Consider the following 21,397-nt stretch of genomic DNA (forward strand, 5'->3'; position numbering starts at 1 on the left):
TCTTGTTTGGTTTTAACAAATTAGTGCGAGAATTGTGATGAAGATTGCTATTTCGAACCACCAAAGACAGCGGTCATGATATCTACTCAGTACGCTGAGTGTGATAAAACAGTTCATATTGTGTGACTCGTCGGAAGAACAAAAGAAACTGTTACCTTAAATCTTGCTGTGGGGATCTGTCGGATGATTGAGTCGCAGAAGCAAGAAGTGGTGCTCCAGCCAAATACGGAGGCTATTGACTTCTGGTCTTTTCGCATAAGATCAAACATTCGTGATGTGAAATATCTACTGAAGGCAAATATGGAGGTTATGCTTACGAACATCACCTTTATAGAGTTCTACCATGTCAGGCATTCAGTGCTGACGCCATTTACCAAATTAGCCCAGGCGAAACCAGTCATTTTGCAAAACAACTTGTAATACATGGTTGATCCTCATATATATATATATATATATATATATATATATATATATATATATATATATATATATATATATATATATATATATATATATATATATATATATATATATATATATATATATATATATATATATATATATATATATATATATATATATATATATATATATATATATATATATATATATATATATATATATATATATATATATATATATATATATATATATGGGCGATGAGAAAATCAATGTTCGGCTACAATATCTGATACCACTTACTTGCACCGTGGCTATTAAAAGATTCCTGTCACATTTGGAAGAAATGGAATTCATTACAAAGGACAGATCTAGGAAGTAATTCCCCATATATTAAATGGTGTTTTGTGGTAAGAATCTAGGTGGACCGACAGATTTCCTCCTACATTATATAATTGCACATCCATAGTCTCCAATACTTTTACAATTACCTGAAAAACAAACATTTGCCAAATTTTGGCTGCTATTCAGGTAATAATGACGGCAAAAGCTGCGTCTAGTATCTCAAAATCAACAGTCAACACCATCATTAAGGAAGTAGACACTCGTGACCCGTAAGAGCACGAAACAAAGATGAAGTCATATGTTCGCGAATATGGACATGGTACTATGATGACAAGCAAGTGTACAAGATAGAAATTGACGACCACCACGACACTGCTCGCTAGGAAAAATATTTCCCAGCCTAGAAAATAGGTCTCCGCGCGCAATCGCTAGTCGTTCGCACGAGATATGAAGGACAACTTTTCACGTTTTATCATCTTCATTGTTTACATCATGGAGACTTATTAAAGACCCAAGGTTTCATTCACCTAATGCATTGAACCGAATCAAATAAACGAAATTTATAATAAAAATGTAGAAGTTTCATAGAAAAGTGAGAACAAAAACTGTCCCAAAATGAGCACTTTATAGCTAGTGATTGCGTCTAACAAAACTCCGATATAATGCTATATATTTATATGTCACCAATAACCGTGCATGAAGGGATCCATTTGCCGTGTATTTAAAGTTTTGATTCAATTTTAAGGATGTTTCAATAAAACGATGAAATGAGAGGATTTGTAGTTTCAATTATTTCCATAAATTTCGTGGTTTTGAAACTGCACGGTGAATGGAGCATGCACAGCGACTGGCGTTTTGACGGTAAATTTGAAAATATTAGTAATCAGTGTTAAGTGATTTTCGTTCGATTTGTGGACAATTTTCATAAATAAATTAAATTATGGGCAGTTTCATTAAGTTGATTAAATTTATATTTTGATCCTATTGATCACCAAAAATCCTTCCTAACTCGGGCTCTGATTTTCCAGATCAAGGCTAGTCTATAAATTAGTTTTATTTAAATAGAATATATCAAAAATTGTGTTAGCGCTTGCGTTAGTCTTAGAACTTGTGATACTTGCATGACGCTTTTGTTGCTAAATCAGTTGAATAATGGTTTATGTACGCTTCTTTTCAACGAATTAAGTTGCAGAAACAGCTAATCAACAAACGGTTTGTTATTTATTAACAGATTAAGGCCGAAGTGGCCTGTGCCGTATACAAAAGATTCCTCCATTCCACTCGGTCCATGGCCGCGCGTCGCCAGCCACGCAGTCTGCGAAAAGTCCGCAAATCGTCTGCCACCTGGTCGATCCATCGTGCTCGCTGCGCGCCACGTCTTCTTGTACCGGTCGGATTGCAATTGAGAACCGTTTTCACCGGGCTATTGTCCGACATTCTGGCTACGTGCCCGGCCCACCGTAGTCGTCCGATTTTCGCGGTATGACAGATGGGCGGCTCCCCCAACAGCTGATGCAACTCATGGTTCATTCGCCGTCTCCATGTGCCGTCTTCCATCTGCACTCCACCGTAGATGGTACGCAGCACTTTCCGTTCGAAGACACCAAGTGCGCGTTGGTCCTCCACGAGCATGGTCCAGGTCTCGTGCCCGTAGAGAACTACCGGTCTAATCAGCGTCTTGTAGATGGTCAACTTCGTACGACGGCGAACTCTGTTCGACCGAAGTGTCTTGCGGAGGCCAAAGTAAGCACGATTTCCACCTCGATTTCGTCGCCACCGATGCAAACCCGAAGCGGGCGGTTCTCATTCTCTTCTCGTGAACCTCTTCCTATCATGTACTTTGTCTTCAACGTGTTGATGGCAAGTCCGACGCGCTTGGCTTCTCTTTTCAGTCTGATGTAGGCTTCCTCCATCTTCTCAAAGTTTCGTGCAATAATATCAACGTCATCGGCGAAGCCAAGTAGCTGAACGGACTTTGTGAAAATCGTACCACTCGTGTCGATCCCTGCTCTTCTTATTACACCTTCCAGCGCGATGTTGAATAACAGACACGAGAGACCATCACCTTGCCGTAACCCTCTGCGTGATTCGAAGGGACTCGAGAGCGTCCCTGAGACACGTACTACGCACATCACCCGATCCATCGTCGCCTTCACTAATCGCGTCAGTTTGTCCGGGAATCCGTACTCGTGCATAATCTGCCATAGCTGGTCTCGATCGATAGTGTCGTATGCGGCTTTGAAGTCGATGAACAAATGATGTGTGGGCACATTGTACTCGCGGCATTTCTGCAGTACTTGACGAAGAGCGAACACCTGGTCCGTGGTAGATCGTTCGCTCATGAAACCCGCCTGCCCCACGAACTCTCTTGCAATTGGTGATAGTCGACGGCATAGTATTTGGGAGAGTACCTTGTAGGCGGCGTTCAGCAGGGTGATTGCTCGGTAATTACAGCAATCCAGCTTGTCGCCCTTTTTGTAGATAGGACACACGACACCTTCCATCCACTCCTCCGGTAAAATCTCCTCCTCCCAAATCTTGGTAATCACCCAGTGCAGCGCTTTAGCCAGTGGCTCGCCACCGTGTTTTAGTAGCTCGCTTGGTATTTGGTCAACCCCAGCGGCTTTATTATTTCTTGGAGATCCGGAGCCGGTAGTGTAATGTCTTCCGCGCGTGCTCCCAGGTGCGTTACCGTGCCATCCTCGTCGTCTGCTGCATCGCCGTTCAGGTGTTCTTCGTAGTGCTGCCGCCACCTCTGGATCACCTTACACTGGTCCGTGAGAAGATTCCCGTTTGTATCTCTGCACATGTCGGCCTGTGGTACGTGGCCCCTGCACGAGCGGTTCAACTTCTCGTAGAATTTCCGTGTGTCTTTAGCGCGGTACAGCTGCTCCATCGCTTCGCGATCTCGGTCTTCCTGCTGGCGCTTTTTGGTCCGGAAAACCGAGTTCTGCCTGTTCCGTGCCTGTTTATATCGCGCCTCGTTCGCCCTCGTGCGGTGTTGCAGCATTCTCGCCCATGCTGCATTCTTCTCTTCGACTAACTGCTCGCATTCGCCGTCGTACCAGTCGCTTCTTCGGTCCGGGCCCACCGTACCTAGTGCAGTGGCTGCGGTGCTACCTATGGCGGATCGGATATCTCTCCAGCCATCTTGAAGGGCAACTGCGCCTAGCTGCTCTTCCGTTGGTAGTGCCACTTCCAACTGCTGCGCGTATTCTTGAGCCACTCTGCCATCTTGAAACCGCTCGATGTTTAGCCGCGGCGTTCGGCTTCGACGAGAGCTATGCACTGCCGAAAGTTTTGAGCGCAAGCATACTGCAACCAGGTGGTGGTCCGAATCTATATTCGCACTGCGATAAGTGCGGACGTTTGTGATGTCCGAGAAGAATCTACCGTCGATTAGAACGTGGTCGATTTGATTTTTTGTTACTTGGTCCGGTGATCTCCAGGTGACTTTGTGGATATCTTTGCGAGGGAAGAAGGTGCTTCGGACTACCATTCCACGGGAGGCTGCGAAGTTCACACATCGTTGGCCGTTGTCATTTGATACGGAATGCAGGCTGTTAGGCCCGATCACCGGTCTGTACATTGCCTCCCTTCTTACCTGTGCGTTCATGTCGCCGATGACAATTTTCACGTCTCGCAGAGGGCAACCGTCGTATGTCTGCTCCAGCTGCATGTAGAACGCTTCTTTCTCGTCGTCGGGTCTCCCTTCGTGTGGGCAGTGCACGTTGATGATGCTGTAGTTGAAGAAACGGCCTTTGATCCTCAACTTGCACATCCTTGCGTTGATCGGCTGCCACCCGATCACACGTTGGCGCATCTTGCCCAGCACTATGAAGCCGGTTCCCAGCTCGTTGGTTGTACCACAGCTCTGGTAGAAGGTAGCCGCTCGATGCCCGCTTTTCCACACCTTCTGTCCCGTCCAGCAAAGTTCCTGTAGCGCCACGATATCGAAGTTGCGGGGGTGTAGCTCGTCGTAGATTATCCTGTCACATCCTGCGAAGCCGAGCGATCTGCAGTTCCATGTTCCGAGTTTCCAATCGTGATCCTTTATTCGTCGCCTGGGTCGTTGCCGATTGTTCTGGGTCGTATTCTCTTCTGTATTGTTCGTTATGTGGGTTTTTTAAGGGGCGGCTTATAGGGCCTACGCCAACCACCTGTCTCGCCGGTGGGCCATCGTGCCAGGACTGCTTAATGTCCCACCTGGGCACCAGGACAGGTTTACACCTTCCGAAGAAGGGTAACCCCCCTTCCCTGCCAGCATATGACCAAAGTTCCCACCGGGGTTGGTTACCCGATCTTCACTAAGGTTACTCGTATCCCAGTCGACGCCACGAGGAGGCCAGGGCTAGGAGTTACTGGGCAGGAAGCTAAGGACCGCAAGTGGTGTCTATTTTATGCCTTCAGGTACAAGAGGCTTACGCACTGCCCAGTCATTGCCGACAAACGGTGTTACTCGGGATTTACATGCACTGTCTATACTAAGTGGGACACGAGGACGATAGATAGACCTTTCACGTGCAGCTGAAGCATGTTTGTGGCAAGGGGTTTAGGGTTCCAACTAAGTAAACCATGATGAAGAAATTGTTGAAAACAATTGGAAAGAAACTTCACAGTTTAAAGCCAAAGTTCTATGAAATTCCAAAAAAAAACATCTTCGAGGTGAAAATGAATACTTTGGAATGGGTCATTCAGAAAATATTCGGCCAATTCAAGCGGATTGGAGGATATCGAACATGACAAAAATCATTAAGTAGGCCTCCAATCCGCGCAACACTTCTATTCCAACGACATCACCTATCACCGAGCAAATAAGCAAAGCACACATGGTGTCAACGCTGCATGGGCAACCGACAGGCAGATCGATGAATGTTTGTATTTTGCTTTGTGTGTGAACATGAACATTTTGACCGTCTAATTTTTCGATCGGACTGGGTTTGGGAATGAATTCAAATGATGGCAGGAGTTTAGGGTTCCAACTAAAGCATTGTGATGAAACTTTTGAATAAATCGGCATTAGTTGTACGAGTATATGACTGATATTTTGGTGATAGGCAAAGCCTACTATGGTGATTCGGATGCCGAACAGAAACTTTTTTCTATATCTGATGTCTCATATGAACTCTAATCGTGTCAACTATCTGGGAAATCTAGAGCTAATAATGCAATATGCAGCGATCGCGTGAAACTTTGGATTTTAACTGTGAAGTTCCGTTCCGATTTTTCTCAAAATTTCCTCACGAAGAATTATTTGGAACCCTAAACCTCTACCATCATTTGGATTTGTTCTGCTTCTAAGCCCAGTGTGTTTGGAAAATTCCTAAAACTTTTTTACAACTAGAATGTCCTCAAAAAAATCAGTTTTTTACGCTTTTTACCACTTCTTTTTTTTCTTTTTCAGAATTTACTAGTTTGATTTGACATCAGATCTCGACGATTCATATATTTTGAAATCTTATGATATAACAATAAAATTTATGATATTCGATTTTTTTTCAAAAATTTCTAAGCCCTTGGAACTAATTTTTTTGTACATTTGTATTTATCGGTTTTCGTTTGTCGTCATATTTCGACGATTTTGTTCCCTTTGGATTTTTTCAAAAAATATGAAATCAATATTCGAACGCTGTATCTCCTTAACCCTTTCATGCCCAACTTTTTTCTAGTGCATGTAGGATTCCAAATTTATTTTTCCTTGAAAACGGTGGGTTCAAGAAACAAGAAAAGCCATTTTTTATAAAGATAGGTGCTTCCCTCGCAGTGCTAGAAGCTGCTCAATTTTTACCTTCCAATGCTCAATGCAATTTTCCTAGAATATTTACAATAGTCCACTTGCGTTGAAAACGTAGCCAAAGGCACTCTAAATTGATAAAATTTATCACTTTTCAATTATATTGCAACATAATGAAGATATATGAAAAAATCATTTTTCGTCTTCAACGTAAACTGTCCCTGGCAGCACTGCTCCATTGGAATCCAATCAGACAAACTGCAATAACTTCAGTTCTAGAGCTGATCCTTGTAACTATTAGTACTCAAATGAAAGGCAATAGTCATATTTATTAGCCTAACTTGTTTTTGTGGGCAAATCTTGTCTCAATCAAAAGTTATAGCTGTTTAAAAACGTTGTTGTCCACAAACAACATGGGCATGAATGGGTTAATGATGTCTGTTTGAGCTAAAAAAGTGCATAGATTTCTTTTTCGATCTAATAGGAATTTTATGCGAACATTTAAGATGACCATTTTCATTGATATCTTCCCAGTAGAGCCACCCTAGTTCTCGGAACCCTAAACTTTCGCATTTTTTCCGTACTGCTCGCATTTTTTAATTTTTTTTCTCAGTGTAATGTTTGAAGATAGTTTAGCAAAAATCTTTCATCACTGCTCGAGATACCTTCAAAACAGCCTATAATTTAGTTTAATGTACATAAAATGTCTCCAAATTTTACAAATTTTCTTGAAGTTAGTGAAACTGTTAGTAAAATTGTGAGAAATGCCGTGCCGAATGCTTGTAGAGTTTTTTTTTGAATATTTGTTAGACCTTCTTGAAGTTTCGCGAAATGTCCAGAGATGTTTCTTATTTCACTCAAAGTCGACAAAATGAACTGAAACTTATATTTGAAAATGTTCAGAAACATTTTGAAGTTCACGGAATTACTCTGAGTTTAGTGAAATATGCGTGAAAATCGTAAACTCTCTTCTGTTCGAAGAAATTCGTTGAGTGTAAAGAAATTCTTCGAAGATTCTAGTATTTTAGTCAATTAGATATACAGGCCATTTTCAATTATCCGTAGTCTCGATTATCCGTAGACTCGATTATCCGTAGAACATGATTCGAATATCCGTAGTCCGAAGAAATTGTTTCAATTTTCCGCATATTATGTTTTCTAAAGCTATATTACATGTCTATTATTGAAATTGATACCAACTACAATTTCTGAAAGAATAAATATTTTCTAAAAAAATATGAAATTTTCATAGATATACAGAAATTTTACTTAATTAGCATATAATTTTGAATTCGATGCGATGACTTACATATTCTCGTACACCAATCGATTACAATTGATACTAGGTACAGTTTTTGGAAAACCAGAATTTTATGTTCTCATAAAATATTCACAAAAATACTTGGAAAAACAGAAATTTCGCATTTTTAACAAAAAAACTTTTTTTCTATCCTAATATTTAAATACAAAAACCGATAGAAATTGATATCAGCTACATTTCCTGGAAGCACAAAATTTTAAACTCTTGAAAATTACAATAATTTGGGAAAATAAAGAAATTTCATTTAATTAACAAATATTTAAATTCAATTCGGTGTGCTATAAAATTTGATGCTCCTAATCGGTTGGCTACAACCTACATTTTCCTGTAGATGCCTGTGATTTTCTCTGTATTTTTTGGAATGAATACAATGACTGATTTTGTGAACCCCGTTGTGCATTTAGGACTGACGAAATCTGAACATATTGGTTTCAGATTGTTTGGCACTATCTAGGGTATGAAATAAAACCCTAAAATACTCTTCGGAATCAGCCTATTATCGCATCAGTTTGAAAAAAGATTGAAACTTTTTAGATACTTTAAGAACATCGGTATTTTGAATTCTTATCACACTTACGCAAAGGCTTTCGCTTTAATACCATCGTGTAACACAGAGGAATTCAATCAGAAGACGTTGTCTTAAATGTGGTTGACAAAATCGGGTCAAAAACTTGACAAACTCTGTTGTAGAAAAATCGGAAGCGGACAAACACGGGGACGAATAAAATAGGATCTTCACTGTAGTCAGCACTGTACACTGCTCTGAAAAGAACAGCGCTAATAATTATTTACGAAGTAGATGCATTGAACAGCCTTTAGACGACTCGGAAGATTGCCGAACAATGGCCAAATGAAGATCCTGGATGATGTGTCTACCAAGCAAACAAGAGAAAAAAGTTTACTGTGCGAAGATGTATTACCAACTGAATCATTTAATGCGTTTGAACAAGCATATTTATAGCTAAAATATCAAAGAACCAAGATTCCGCTAGTTTCTGATTGGCTCGCTAAACAATATCTCTAGAGCGCATGATGACGATGATGATACTGCTGCTGATTGGAAAACGCACGATTCTTGGTGTCGTGCGCATAAAAAGTTGGGCATTTTTGATATTCGCAACGCATTCGCAAAATTCATCCCCCTAAAAATCCATGTTTCAAAATTGTCCAATGCTGGTTCTTTGTTGGACCAACGTTGGGCGACGCCTATCAGACCGTTCAGCAGGCGTTCATTCTCAAAGTTTTGTTATTGTATACAAAACAGTGGTGCGTAATTTCAAATTCAGTTGTTATTTCTGTCTGAACTTACCGAAACATAAATATATTAATCCAAATTAATCGAACACAATACTTTAAGGTTGCACAGAGAATGGGCAAAAATCAAAAACGAAAAAAGCAGTTTTTTCCACACCGTTTGTTAGATCTTCATAAAAATCAATCAGCTTATGTAGAATGTCGTTACAGTACTGCTGATTAATTTTTTCGAAGAGCTAACACACGGTGTGGAAAAAACTGCTTTTCTCGTTTTCGTTTTTTGTCCCTTCTCTGTTTAACCTTAACATAAAATAAGTTGGCTATATAACTTAATACATGTCTTACCTACACTTTATAGAATATAAAGTGATCGAAATTCGTCCATAAGTCAAACATTAATGCATGTACCATAGGTCAATCGTTGCTGCATGTACCTTAGATACGGTTTTTTAACATATAACAAATATATTTCATGAAGAAAAAAAAACATTTTTTTTGATTCGATTATCCGATTATTATAAATTTTTCTGCACCCTAGAAATAATCTATACTCGGAAATTTGGCAAAAAAGGCTGACCAAAGTTTAGTACAAATTGTGTTGTTACAAGTTTTTAAGGATCTTCTTGCTAGTAGCAATCTCCCAAAATTTTACTTTCAGGATTCTTTTCATACTTGATAGATTTTCACAATGGCTTACTTAAAGTTGGAATGCTATAAGTAGCGCAGAAATTGTCTAAAGTAAGTTCGTAAGATAGGTTAAAATATTATGGAGGGTGCCTCACTATTTCATTAATTACTCGACCTACAGTCGATAGAATGCGCATAAATTGGCATCAATAGCTTTGCTCCGTTCTTAAGAACCAACACATTAACATTAATGGTCTGAAAACGGGGAAAGGCTCATGTTTCAGCGTAATAAAAACTCGAATCGAGTGCACTAATTATCGCCGTGCCATGTGAGCCAATGCATTGAACAAAGATCGCAGACGCTGCTCTAAATAACGGCCTCAAATTGGTTCGATGGTGATAGAAACAAGGCAAAAATAGGCTTATTACCCTTAATGAACAAAATTAAATAATCAATACATTTTCATATGAGCTAACCATTTTGTTGTTATTTAACTTATGTATTTTGCAATTGCTACAATCAGATATTTCTTTTAAAATGTGGGCCAAAATAATTAATTTTATTTTTTGCAAATATAACGGATAGTAGTGGGAAAATTGTATAGAAACGTTTAAGGTGGATCTTGAAGTTCTTTAAAATGTTTAAATTAAGAGCCTGTAATTTTGAATTGTAAACACATTAATTGTTGTAAGAACTGTCTCATCACACGATGTGTTAAAATTGTGTCCTCTTTTTCCATTAGTATGAATATTGTGCCTCGGAGTTTTCATCGAATTGAAATTAATTTTGGTATGGTTCTACGAACTCCAAATAGAACTGTCAAAACTAAGAGCCGCAAAAACGTAATACCTATTAGGGAGCTTTGGGAACAGTAATAGATCAGGTTGAATGTGGTTCGGATATAACTTGAAATGACTGACGAACCAAAACAGCTTGATACCCAAACAGCGTAAAAATAATCTCATTACTTTATAAATAAAAATGCCTACCTTGCCGATCCGCCCGGGATCCGTTGGGATGGAGTGTCTCTTTCGACTCGAGCGCCGGCGGTTTCGGCTGCTTGTCCCCTTCCACGCTTTCCTCGTTGCTCTTCCAGTACACGTGTGCTATCGTCGCGACGCACTGCGAAGTAAACGAAAATCCGCTATTAGAACTCACAGCTTGATGCATCAGCATGACATACTACGATGCCCGATCCGACCAAGATGGAAAGGGTTCGGAATGAAACACTCACTTTCAGCTTCATATCACCGCGCTTGAAATGCCGCAACCGCACACGAAACTCTAATCCTAAAATTGTAGTCTCTAGGCCTTCTCTCCCAGTTATCACAGTGTCGTAGCGGCGCAGAAATGTCGGATCGGCCACCTCGCCGTTGATGAACCACGTCAGCTTGGCCGCTGGCTTCGACCGTCCCGATGTGCAGTTCACCCGAACCATGTCACCGATCTGGTAGCGAGGCTTGCCACCGGTGATTTTCGGATCCGTATCCGGCAGGGCTGTGGATGGGAAAACGGAGAATGGATGTCAACCGCATTTTCGATTGAGTCACTGGACTGGGTGAGTATGAATCTCCCTACTAGTGTTTAGCGCGGCAAAGTTGCAGTTTCCGTCAGTCTGAAACACCATGCGCCAACATTACAATGTAAACGTTAATGGTGGCGCAGTGTGGCACATTTTCAGCTGAACCGAGCAGGTATCCCAACAAAATTGCTTGCTAAACAGTTGACTGACCAGAGTACAGTGCCCAATGGTTGAAAAGTTATTCAATCACTTACCGACCACCACCATGTCACCGTGGCTGGAGACAGTCTGAAAGGAGGGCGCTTCTGCTGATACTTCGCAACGATACCGCCCGGACGAGGCCAGAGTTACATTGTTTAGCACTATCTGATTTTCAGTCGAATTTAGTAGCTGTTAGGGAAGAAGCAAAGTTACACAAAGTGTTGACGTGACAGGGGGTCAGGGAAGGGGAGGGTTATGAAACGCAACAGTGCAGTAAATGATACTCACATCAACTGACACTCCCGTCAGGAGGAAGAACTGAGCTGGTGGATTATCTCTAGGAACATATCGGTAGAACTCGTTGCCGTCTTTGTACCATTTGACCGAATAGAGTGCCTCCCCGTTCAGATCGAAATGGCATTCGAGCTGGACGGTACTGTTCTTGGCCACGTGGTTTGGGATGCGAACCTCTGTCAGGCGCAGGCAGAAGCAAATGTCTGGAAATTTAATGTGTGGAGAAATGGTCGTTTATTACTCAGGTAGTAATTGAGTTCTAAAATGTGGTCAAAATGAGCCATCGCGTCACAAGATGTTTTTAAGATAAGTTCTAATATAAGCAGGTAGATCGATCGTGATAGTTTTCACCTATGGTCTAACATACGTAATTTTTATGTGTAATTTTATCACCAACATCTGCATTTTTTTTTTTTCAAATTCTCATTTATCAAACAAAATTTGTTTTCATAACTTGATATATTCAATATAAATCAGATAATGTCTAGTGTTGTTGTTATTCACCATCTTCCGGATATTGGTTATTTCATACTACTATTATTGTAATCAATGAATTTATATGTTCCATGAGTCACCTTGAAGGTCAAAACTACACACTTAAAACCAATGAAAATTACATTTGACGTAGACAACATTGCGACGTATTCTGCTGTCTTTTAATGGAATTTTACATGTTTTAACACGCGAAATAAAATATTGTATCCCTTTTGATGTAAAACTCGGTTGAATGGAGATGGAGAATTGTTAACAAAACACATTTTTACATGTGCTTGAATGTAAGTTCAAATGAATTGTGACGCTCCTTTTATGTGCATCTTAGGAGATGTAAATTTTTTTTCAAGTGTGTAGTGCAACATAATACCCAAGAACAGTGTCGACACTACTTATAAACACTACGTTGTTATGCAACATTGATTCGCGAACTTTTCGTACCCGAGTGCATCCAAGTTTCAAACTGACAATTCAGATCGGTCATTTGACAATAGAAAGTCAAAATCTAGTTTTTGTAGGGTAACTTACCCAGTGATGGCCCTACTAAAGAGAAGTTTATTTACTTAAGTTTTTTAATTTTTAATTTGCCATGTTACTCATGGAAAATTAGTCAACACAATTGAAAGTCAACTCTCACGGTAAAGGAGGACAAGTCTGTCTTTGTCGTGAGACATGTTGGTAGACTTGAGTGATTCGTAGTAACACTATCTAAGCTCGGCTCCTGCTAGCAGAAGACAAAAGATTAGTCCATAAGATTTAAAGCCTGTTTCTAATGACCCTGTCGCTTCTAGTTTCCCGATCTGTATATTGCGTATCCTTGCTCTCACTTGAGTACTACTGGCTATAAATTTTTCATAACTTTCCCTACTTAGTAATATCTAGCTAATTTAATGTTGTTAAAAAGTAAACACTTCAAAGACTATAGTACATATTTAATTATCCCTTAGGAAGTCGCTGCCGCTAAAGATGGAAATTGCTGAAAACGCTTGCATGATTTTAAGAGCGACGTGCACTCAGTTCACTAGCGCGAGCGACGGAAGGCTTTATACACACTCGGGCACACCGTAAATTTTGAAAACGTTTTTTTGGAAACATAGTACGCTTAAGGATCTTTGCGGAATTGTGATTAATAAAAATAAATATGCATTCCATTTATTATTCTATTATTGAATGAATCCTTTTCCCATTTTTGCGCATACCGAAGAAATTATATCTTTGCTCGTTTTTCGGGATTCCAGAATGAATGATTCGTAAAGCTTATGAAGTTTATTATTTCTTAACAACTTCGCTTTCAAAGAATAATTTCTTCATTTCGCTTACAGAAGAATTAAGGATTTTAATTTCGCTACCACGTGGTGCTAAAACTAATTATTCCCATCGAATATTGCAAATCCAAGCAATTTAGAACATATCCCAATAATAGCATACTGATGACATGGCCTTGCTTAGTCGATATGCTAGGCCATTGTTTACTCTAGACGGACATAAACAGAGCATTCAAGGAGAATCCCACCAAGCACTTTCTTCATCGCTGAAGGAATCTGACACAGAAAACTAAAGAGTTTCTCCACAAACGGAAAAAAGGAGAGTAGGATAGAGTAAATGGTGTATAGTGGACCCCTCGTAGGCCATACAATGTTCCGAGAAAAATGACTTTTTATTTATAACGTTATAGGGTGATGAGCCTGTTTTCACCATACTAAGCAAGGTGCCTCACTAATTCGGTAATTTCTTGCCTTACAATCAATGGAATGCGTAAAAATTGACATGAACCGCTTTGCTTCGTTGTTAAGAACCAATATAATAACACAAATGCGTTGAAAACAGTAAAATTCTCGCGTTTGAGCACAATGAAAACTCGAATCGAGTGCCCCTATTGTTGCGCTACCATTTGACTCAATGCGTTGAACAAAGATGGCAGACACTGCTCTAACCAACGGCTTCAAATGGGTAGGGTGATAATAGAAACATGGTGCAAATAGGCTCATCACCCTAGATGCATATTCAATTTTTTCATACTTGAATTTGCGAATAATGAATTAATTTACATAGTTTATTCAGAGCCGTAGCGTGGTTTCCTGGCGCCCTTGGTGGAGTGTTATCTTTGCCCCCCTCCCCCCAGCTTTGCCGTTTACTTGTTTACTTCATCAGTTCGACTTTCGAACAATAATTTTGAAAAGGGCACACTTATTCTGACTTATTCTACGACTTATCCTGACTTACACACCTAGAAAAAAAACGCATAAATTTACGTCTCCTGATCGTGACATATACGAACATCAAAACAAAATAGTTTTACGTTTGATTTTAATTTTACATGTCGTTGAAATTTGTGAGTCACGTGATTTTACTCCACATATCGTCGCTGTTGTGCTATCTTATGACAAGCGCCATTTTGCACATTTCGAGAAAAACGATTTTTAAAGTTTGAGATTGAATATCTTGAAACTTATAAATGGTGTAAACAATTCAAAGAATACAATAGAAGCTTGATTCTGTATTAATCTCTCAAATATTACGTAGATCGCTTGACTATGTTGCGAGTTTTTACTATAAATGTAAACAAAAGTCGCACTCACACGTGTCATAGGTGTGTATTGATGACAAAATTTGTATAGCGTGTCATAATCTTTCATGGAAAATTTTCCATAGAAAAAAATCATCAATTATTAACTTTTATTCATATCTTTGGCTTCATTTGGTCTATAAACAATCGGTGAAATGCATTTTGAAGGAAATGAGTCAGGGAATCTAGAAAAAATAATTATTTTTGCATACAATGTTGCCAAATATGCTATATTTCCAGTTTAAAACTTAAATTGCATTTTTTTCACAATTCTTGCATTTTTGTTTTGAAAATGATTATGCCATTGTGTTTCTCAGATAGTTTCACATATAAAAACATCTTATATATCAAAATAATTTGATCCAATTTTCAGACACAGTCATTTGAAGCAAAAAAATAAAAATTTCTCAGCACGTTACTCGCTGTATCTCAGTAACCAAGCAGAATGTCAAAATTCTGTAAACGCCACTTTGTAGAGATTTTTTAGAATGTGGCATATCTAACTCAGTTCACCGCTAAATGGCGTTTGTCATAAGATAGCACAACAGCGACGATATGGCGTTTGTTTAAAATGTTGAAGGGTGGCACTACGCGTGGAAAGTACATCTTTCGTGTAAAATTAAACAGAACACGGTTATATTCCGTCAATTACGGTTTGTTAGATTGTGGCAGGTTTGGAATTACGTCAACGATAAAATTTTGATTTTTTTGGTGTGTAGTTTATAGAGTAGATCAAGATTTCAGTGCCTGAGGCGGTGGCCCTTTTCGCTAGAAATTCCAGAGAACGGTCGTCGATACTACAAAAATACTGCTGTATTTTCTGCGCATGCGACTTGGTTCTCAGAACTTCCCAGTAAACTGCCCACGAACCAGGATTATGGGACTTTAGCCTCATCAAAACATTCCTTGGGATTCCACGGAATGTAAAGGAATACCTTATTCTAGCGAAGGCTATATGGTTCGATAATAAAACGGAAGTCCCTTCCCCCCTAACTTATCTCCTCCAATTTCTATTTCAGCCAGGCATAGCTTTTTTTCGTTATACGAAGAGAACCTAGAAATACCATACCTAGCCAAACCCTCTGAAACTGGGGATGAATGAGTTAGAACATCCTTCAGGGCAATCGAAAAGTGACATTTCTCTAACCTTGCTTGCACTCAATAAGTATCGAGACACGAAAACTCTATACAATGAGCCCGAAGCATTGTTGAAGAGAGCACCTCTGCGGTTGTGCTTTTTTTCTTTGATTTTGATCATTTTCACCATTTTTAAGGTATTAGAAGGAGCACGTTTCTCGCTGCTGCCAAAGTCCAAAAATGATCTACACGCATCAACGGTTTCATCAAACGAGTGGGAAATTAAATTCAATTCTTTTACTACTTATTCAAAATTGAATCATCACATAGTAGAACCGCAAGAGGTTGCTACATTTTGGCGTTCAAATGATTAAAGACGAAGTACTTATGATCAGATAACGACGATTCGAGCTCGTTGTGTACGAGCCAGTTTGCCAACTCATACGTCAGAGTAGAGAATTACCTCTAACATCTCTTCTCTACCAGATCGTGCAAATGTTGGGTAATCACCTGCAACATTAAGTATAGGCAAATTTGTGCTGCTTAAACAGTCCATCAATTGGGTGCCTCTCAAATTTATATCTGAGGTCCCTCAAATTCGCATCACTGCCGATTATGAGTAGAATACCCATTTCTGCCACAATATGATACACCCCTTTTGAAATCATCAGAATGTGATGATTCATTATGCGGCGAACATTACGAACAATAGACGTATTCCCTGTTTATGTTATTAATAGTCACATTGATTGTGACAGCACAAATATCTCCAGTTTGAGGTCGGAAAAAAGATATCCATCGATAGCACTATTCTCAACTTTAAATGAGGCATTCATCGTGGATTTGTCATTTTTTACTTAAACTGCCATAACAAACGAACAAAATTAACCAGGGTTTCCAAATTCCGATAGACATCGTTGATTAAGCTTTAAAACTAACCCGGAAAATATGGTTCAGTTTGTTTGAAAAAAAAAAGTCATACTGAAAAGATAGGGTGAACGTATTAATGTGGAACACATTATAATGTAAAATCTACATTATTCGAAGTTTTTCTAAGTATCCCTTTAGAACGCCCTATGAATTATATATGGGGCATATATTTCTGAACAAAAATATGATAAGTTTAGCTGATACTACCTGCTACTCTGCAAACTGTAGTTCCTTAAGATTGGACAGAGAATGGGCAAAAATCGAAAACAAAAAAAGCAGTTTTTCCACATCGTGTGTTAGATGTTCATAAAAATCAATCAGATTATGTACAATGTTATTACAGTACTGCTGATTGATTTTTATGAAGATCTAACACACGGTCTGGAAAAAAACTGCTTTTTTCGTTTTCGATTGTTGCCCATTCTATGTTCAACCTTAAAGTTAGTAAAAAAATCCAAAAACAGTCATAAATCCTTAAAACAAAGAGATAGCGAGTTGGAATGTTCCGTTAAAGTTTAGGTGGTTGTTTTTAAAGCATCTACAACTTTTCTAAACATTGGAAGAATACCAAAAACCAAATAAAAAAGTTATGGCCAAAAAACTGTTTAAGGGGGTATGTTGACATGTACATCTGTTTCATTTGATAACTTTTTTCTCTTAAGAGATAGACATTTTGCATCTGCACAAAATTTCTCAAAATAAGATCCTCTACTAACTTTCCATAGACACTTTACCATTTCAACAAGAAAAACGAAAAAGTTATTTTTTTCATCTTAGCATATACCTCCTTAAAGGAAAATTTGTCAACATTAAAAATATAAAGTCCTTTCCGAAGACATCGAAGTGCTATAACTAATGGTTTCGTCACAAATATTAATGTCCGGCTTTTCCTTTTTCAGTCCCACTGTGCGTCGGATGCCACACGGCCTCTAGGCTGGTTTAGTCAGCAGAAAGATAATAGCCTGTTATCAACCTCCTAGTGGACCACAGCCACATCTGTTGTTAGTTACCTCTTACGACATGGAAGCAGAAACCAGTGGGTCAATTCTTGACTGAAATACTTCGAAAGATTTCAGCCCGCTGGATACCACACGGCTAATAACTAACTCTCTGCGATGCGCTTAACAGTTATGTGCCCAACAAAAAAACACCTTTAACAGGCCAACGTGGGTACCCGGGTACCCACAATTTGAAATGCTCATAACTATGGCTTCCTTTAACCGATTTGGACACTTTTAGATGTTTTGGATTCAGAAACTCGTCCACTTTTTGATTCTGTAAAGTTGAACCAGATGAATGGATCTGGTTCTTGGTAATCCGGATTTTCCGCGGTAATGTTCCAGTACTAGGGTATGATTTGTAAATTTTAATAATGTCCTAGCAATATTAGTATCAAAACTCTTCAAATTGTCTCGGAAGTCTGTTATTTATTGTTACGGGACCCTACGGCAATTTAAAAAATGGAATTGGAATGGAATGGCCACTCACGGCCCCACGGGAACCTGCTCCGGAATGTCCGTTCCGGGGTCAAATCACCAAATGCTTTCAAAACTACGAGATACAGCCTACTGATACAATTCCAAGAATTTTGATACCCATATTGCCAGTATTCCATTGAAGTTCACAAATAGTATCCCAGTACTGGAACCTGCTTCCGGAAATCCGGATTCCCGGAAACCGAATGAAGTAACCCGATTCATTTTTACCACGTCCAAAAGCGGATGAGTTCCTGAATCCAAAACACCCAAAAGCATCAAAATCGGTTGGAAATTACCTTAGTTCTTGGTATTTCAGTTTTGTGGGTACCCGGGTACCCACGTCGGCCTGTTACGTAGTAAAAAAATTCAGGAGCCCCTCCTAACTCCCTCCCTTACTATATCAACAATATTATTAACCCAAAAGCTTGACTTAGTTCTAAGATGTCGCAAAGTTTCGATTTCCAGCTATGGATAAAACATGGGAATTTTATTAATTGAAACCTAAAAAGGTACCCGGGTACCGCGTCGTATACACAACGGTTAATTATGTCTTCTTCTACAAGAATCGTCTGCCTCTTCGGCTGTATGTACCGCTCCTCATGCATTGCAGCATTGCACTGAACACAAGCAAATGGGTTCTTGTTGTAATAAAGCTCGATGTGGGAATTGCGCAGAGAATCATGAGGATGACACTTGCATTTGGGATTTCTGATAAATAAGCCTATTGTAGGGAGAGTACATATTATCTATTTGCATGCCCCGAGTACAAACAGCGTCTGTGGAATCTGTAGCATTTCCCTTAAAGGACGCTCAAAGCATTTTTTTGCTGAAAGACTGACGCCATTCACCACGACAAATCATTATGGTCTCTTGGCTCCATTTGGGGACTAAGAACAAAAGGCAAATAGAAAGTAGAAATGTAGGGTAATTCACCCAATGTTGGTCTTATTTAAGATAATTGATGAACTTTACCGGTTGTCACGGTAAAGATAGATACGTCTACCTTTATCAAGGACACATGATAGTGAACTCGAGTGATTCGTAGTTATTCTGCCTAAACTCGACCCTCATTATCAGAAGGCAAAAATTAAGCCCGCACGATATTGAGCCTGTTCTAATGACCCTGCCACTTCTAGTTTTCCGATCTGTTTACTTCACATCCTTGCTCTCACTTGAGTACTATGGCTCTAAGTTTCATAACTTTCCCTACCCAGTAATCTCTAGCTAATTGAATGTCGTTAAAACGTAAAAAAGAACTTAATAAAAAAATTGGAACTCGAAGTATTTTACGAGATATTTAATTATAACAGGCATATCCTGGGCGTTCAATGTAAAATTGCCTTGCTTTAAGTTTATAATTGTAATATCGCAAAGTATTTTGATATCCACTCCAGAATTTGTACACAGCCTTTTTAACTTGTTTCTTAAAATTTAAAGACAAAAATAAGTAAAACAAATTGGTCCAACTTTAAAAAAAACCTGTTTTAATCCACCTAGTGGTGCAATTGTGCCTTTCTCATTTCTCTAAACTATGGCACGGAGGCTTTTTATGTTCAACATAATTGTGGAAATGTCCATTACATTCTTAGTACACTTTGCACTTATACACAATGGCATGCCAGCCACGAACTTGATGAGCTACGTGTCGACGGTGAAACACTTGAAACAAAAAAATATCATACTCCATTAGCCTAATCAGCATTAGATCAATGTTATCTGCTTGCTAACTCATTTTGTCATGCGGGGCTGGGTATGTGAAGAGGGCGAAAGTCCCATGAACGAACGACTCCCCAGCTTAAATTGGTATGCTTTGTGATATAGTGGTGGTTTAAAGATGATGGGGTTGAAAGGGAGGGGTATGAGGGCTGGATAGGGTGGTGGTCTGAGGGGTGATTGAAGGAGATTTTTAAAGGAGGGGAGTGAACAGTAGAGGGGGAGGGGGGTGTAACCCCTCTCCGTAAACCATCAACTACGCCCCTGTTAAAATCCAGAAACCTTATGCGAGTCGAAAAAAAAAATTGGCCGGGATTAGGTTGACGTTTTTCAGAGTGATTGCATAACCTTTCTATATGAGAAAGGCAAAAATGTGCCAAAATCCAAAAAAGTGAATCGTCGTCAAATTTTTTTCGAGTTTGCATAAAATCTCGACGTTTCATGCACCTTGAACACATTTAGCATCAAAAATAAATATTCTATGTTTAATTTTTCCTATAGTTTATATGAGAAATTTCTGTGTGGCCGCACTCTGAAACCCATAATTCCGGAACCAGAATTCCGATCGATCCAAAATTCAATAGCAGCCGATGGGAAGGTTGCACCTTTCATTTGAAACTAAGTTTGGGCAAATCGGTCCAGCCATCTCTGAGAAAAATGAGTGACATTATTTGACACATACGCACATACATGCACACACATACACACACATACACACATACATACATACACACGTACAGACTTTTTCCGATCTCGACGAACTGAATCGAATGGGATATGACACTCGGCCCTCCGGGCCGGGATTAGGTTGACGTTTTTCAGAGTGATTGCATAACCTTTCTATATGAGAAAGGCAATAATTCTATTTGTTTTTAATAATTACAGATTTCATGGTATACAACAAAAAAAATTGCAATGTTTTTAGGTTAGCTCATTTGAAAACGCAACTGTTTTGTTTAATATGTTTTTTTTTTTCATTTATATCGAATCGTTTCCAAGTTATCAGTGATTGGAAAATGTTGAATTTTATAAACTGCAAAAGTTTAAAACTAATAACTTGAAAAAAATATATTCAGCCTTAACAAAAAATACATGTCAATTATTTTTAGCTAAATAACGTTAGAAAGTTTTTTTGGAAGGAATCTAAATTTTGGTAGTAAATCTGTCGTGGAATGACCCATATATAATATTTAATTAGCTTAATTAGCATTAGCTCAATGTTGTCTTTCGGCTAACTTATTTTATCATCCGGGTGTGTGTGTGATGGGGATGAATAACCCACAACCGAACCACCTCCCAGCCTATCTTGGTATGCCTACTTGGTGAAGGTGATTGGGATGAGAGACGGGTGGGTCTAAAGAGGGTGCCTGAGGCGCTCGTTGAGGGGCTTTGAGGGGATGTGGCTTGATAGGGGGACTTAAGGAGGGGGGGGGGGGTTTCGCA

The 21,397-nt window shown here is 39.2% G+C and overlaps 1 protein-coding gene across 1 annotated transcript in view; it reads right to left on the reverse strand.

The window, feature by feature from the left end:
* LOC131686183 (uncharacterized) overlaps positions 1-21,397 on the reverse strand; it is a 57,058-nt gene that overhangs the window by 23,945 nt on the left and 11,716 nt on the right. Inside the window, exons 2-5 of the mRNA XM_058970408.1 lie at positions 11,693-11,901; positions 11,458-11,593; positions 10,916-11,178; positions 10,671-10,803 (exon numbers count right to left, since the gene is read on the reverse strand). Coding sequence (XP_058826391.1) covers positions 10,671-10,803; positions 10,916-11,178; positions 11,458-11,593; positions 11,693-11,901 — 741 coding nt within the window. The remainder of the gene's footprint in view (positions 1-10,670; positions 10,804-10,915; positions 11,179-11,457; positions 11,594-11,692; positions 11,902-21,397) is intronic.

This window comes from Topomyia yanbarensis, chromosome 2, assembly GCF_030247195.1.
Source record: "Topomyia yanbarensis strain Yona2022 chromosome 2, ASM3024719v1, whole genome shotgun sequence".
NCBI lineage: Eukaryota > Metazoa > Arthropoda > Insecta > Diptera > Culicidae > Topomyia > Topomyia yanbarensis.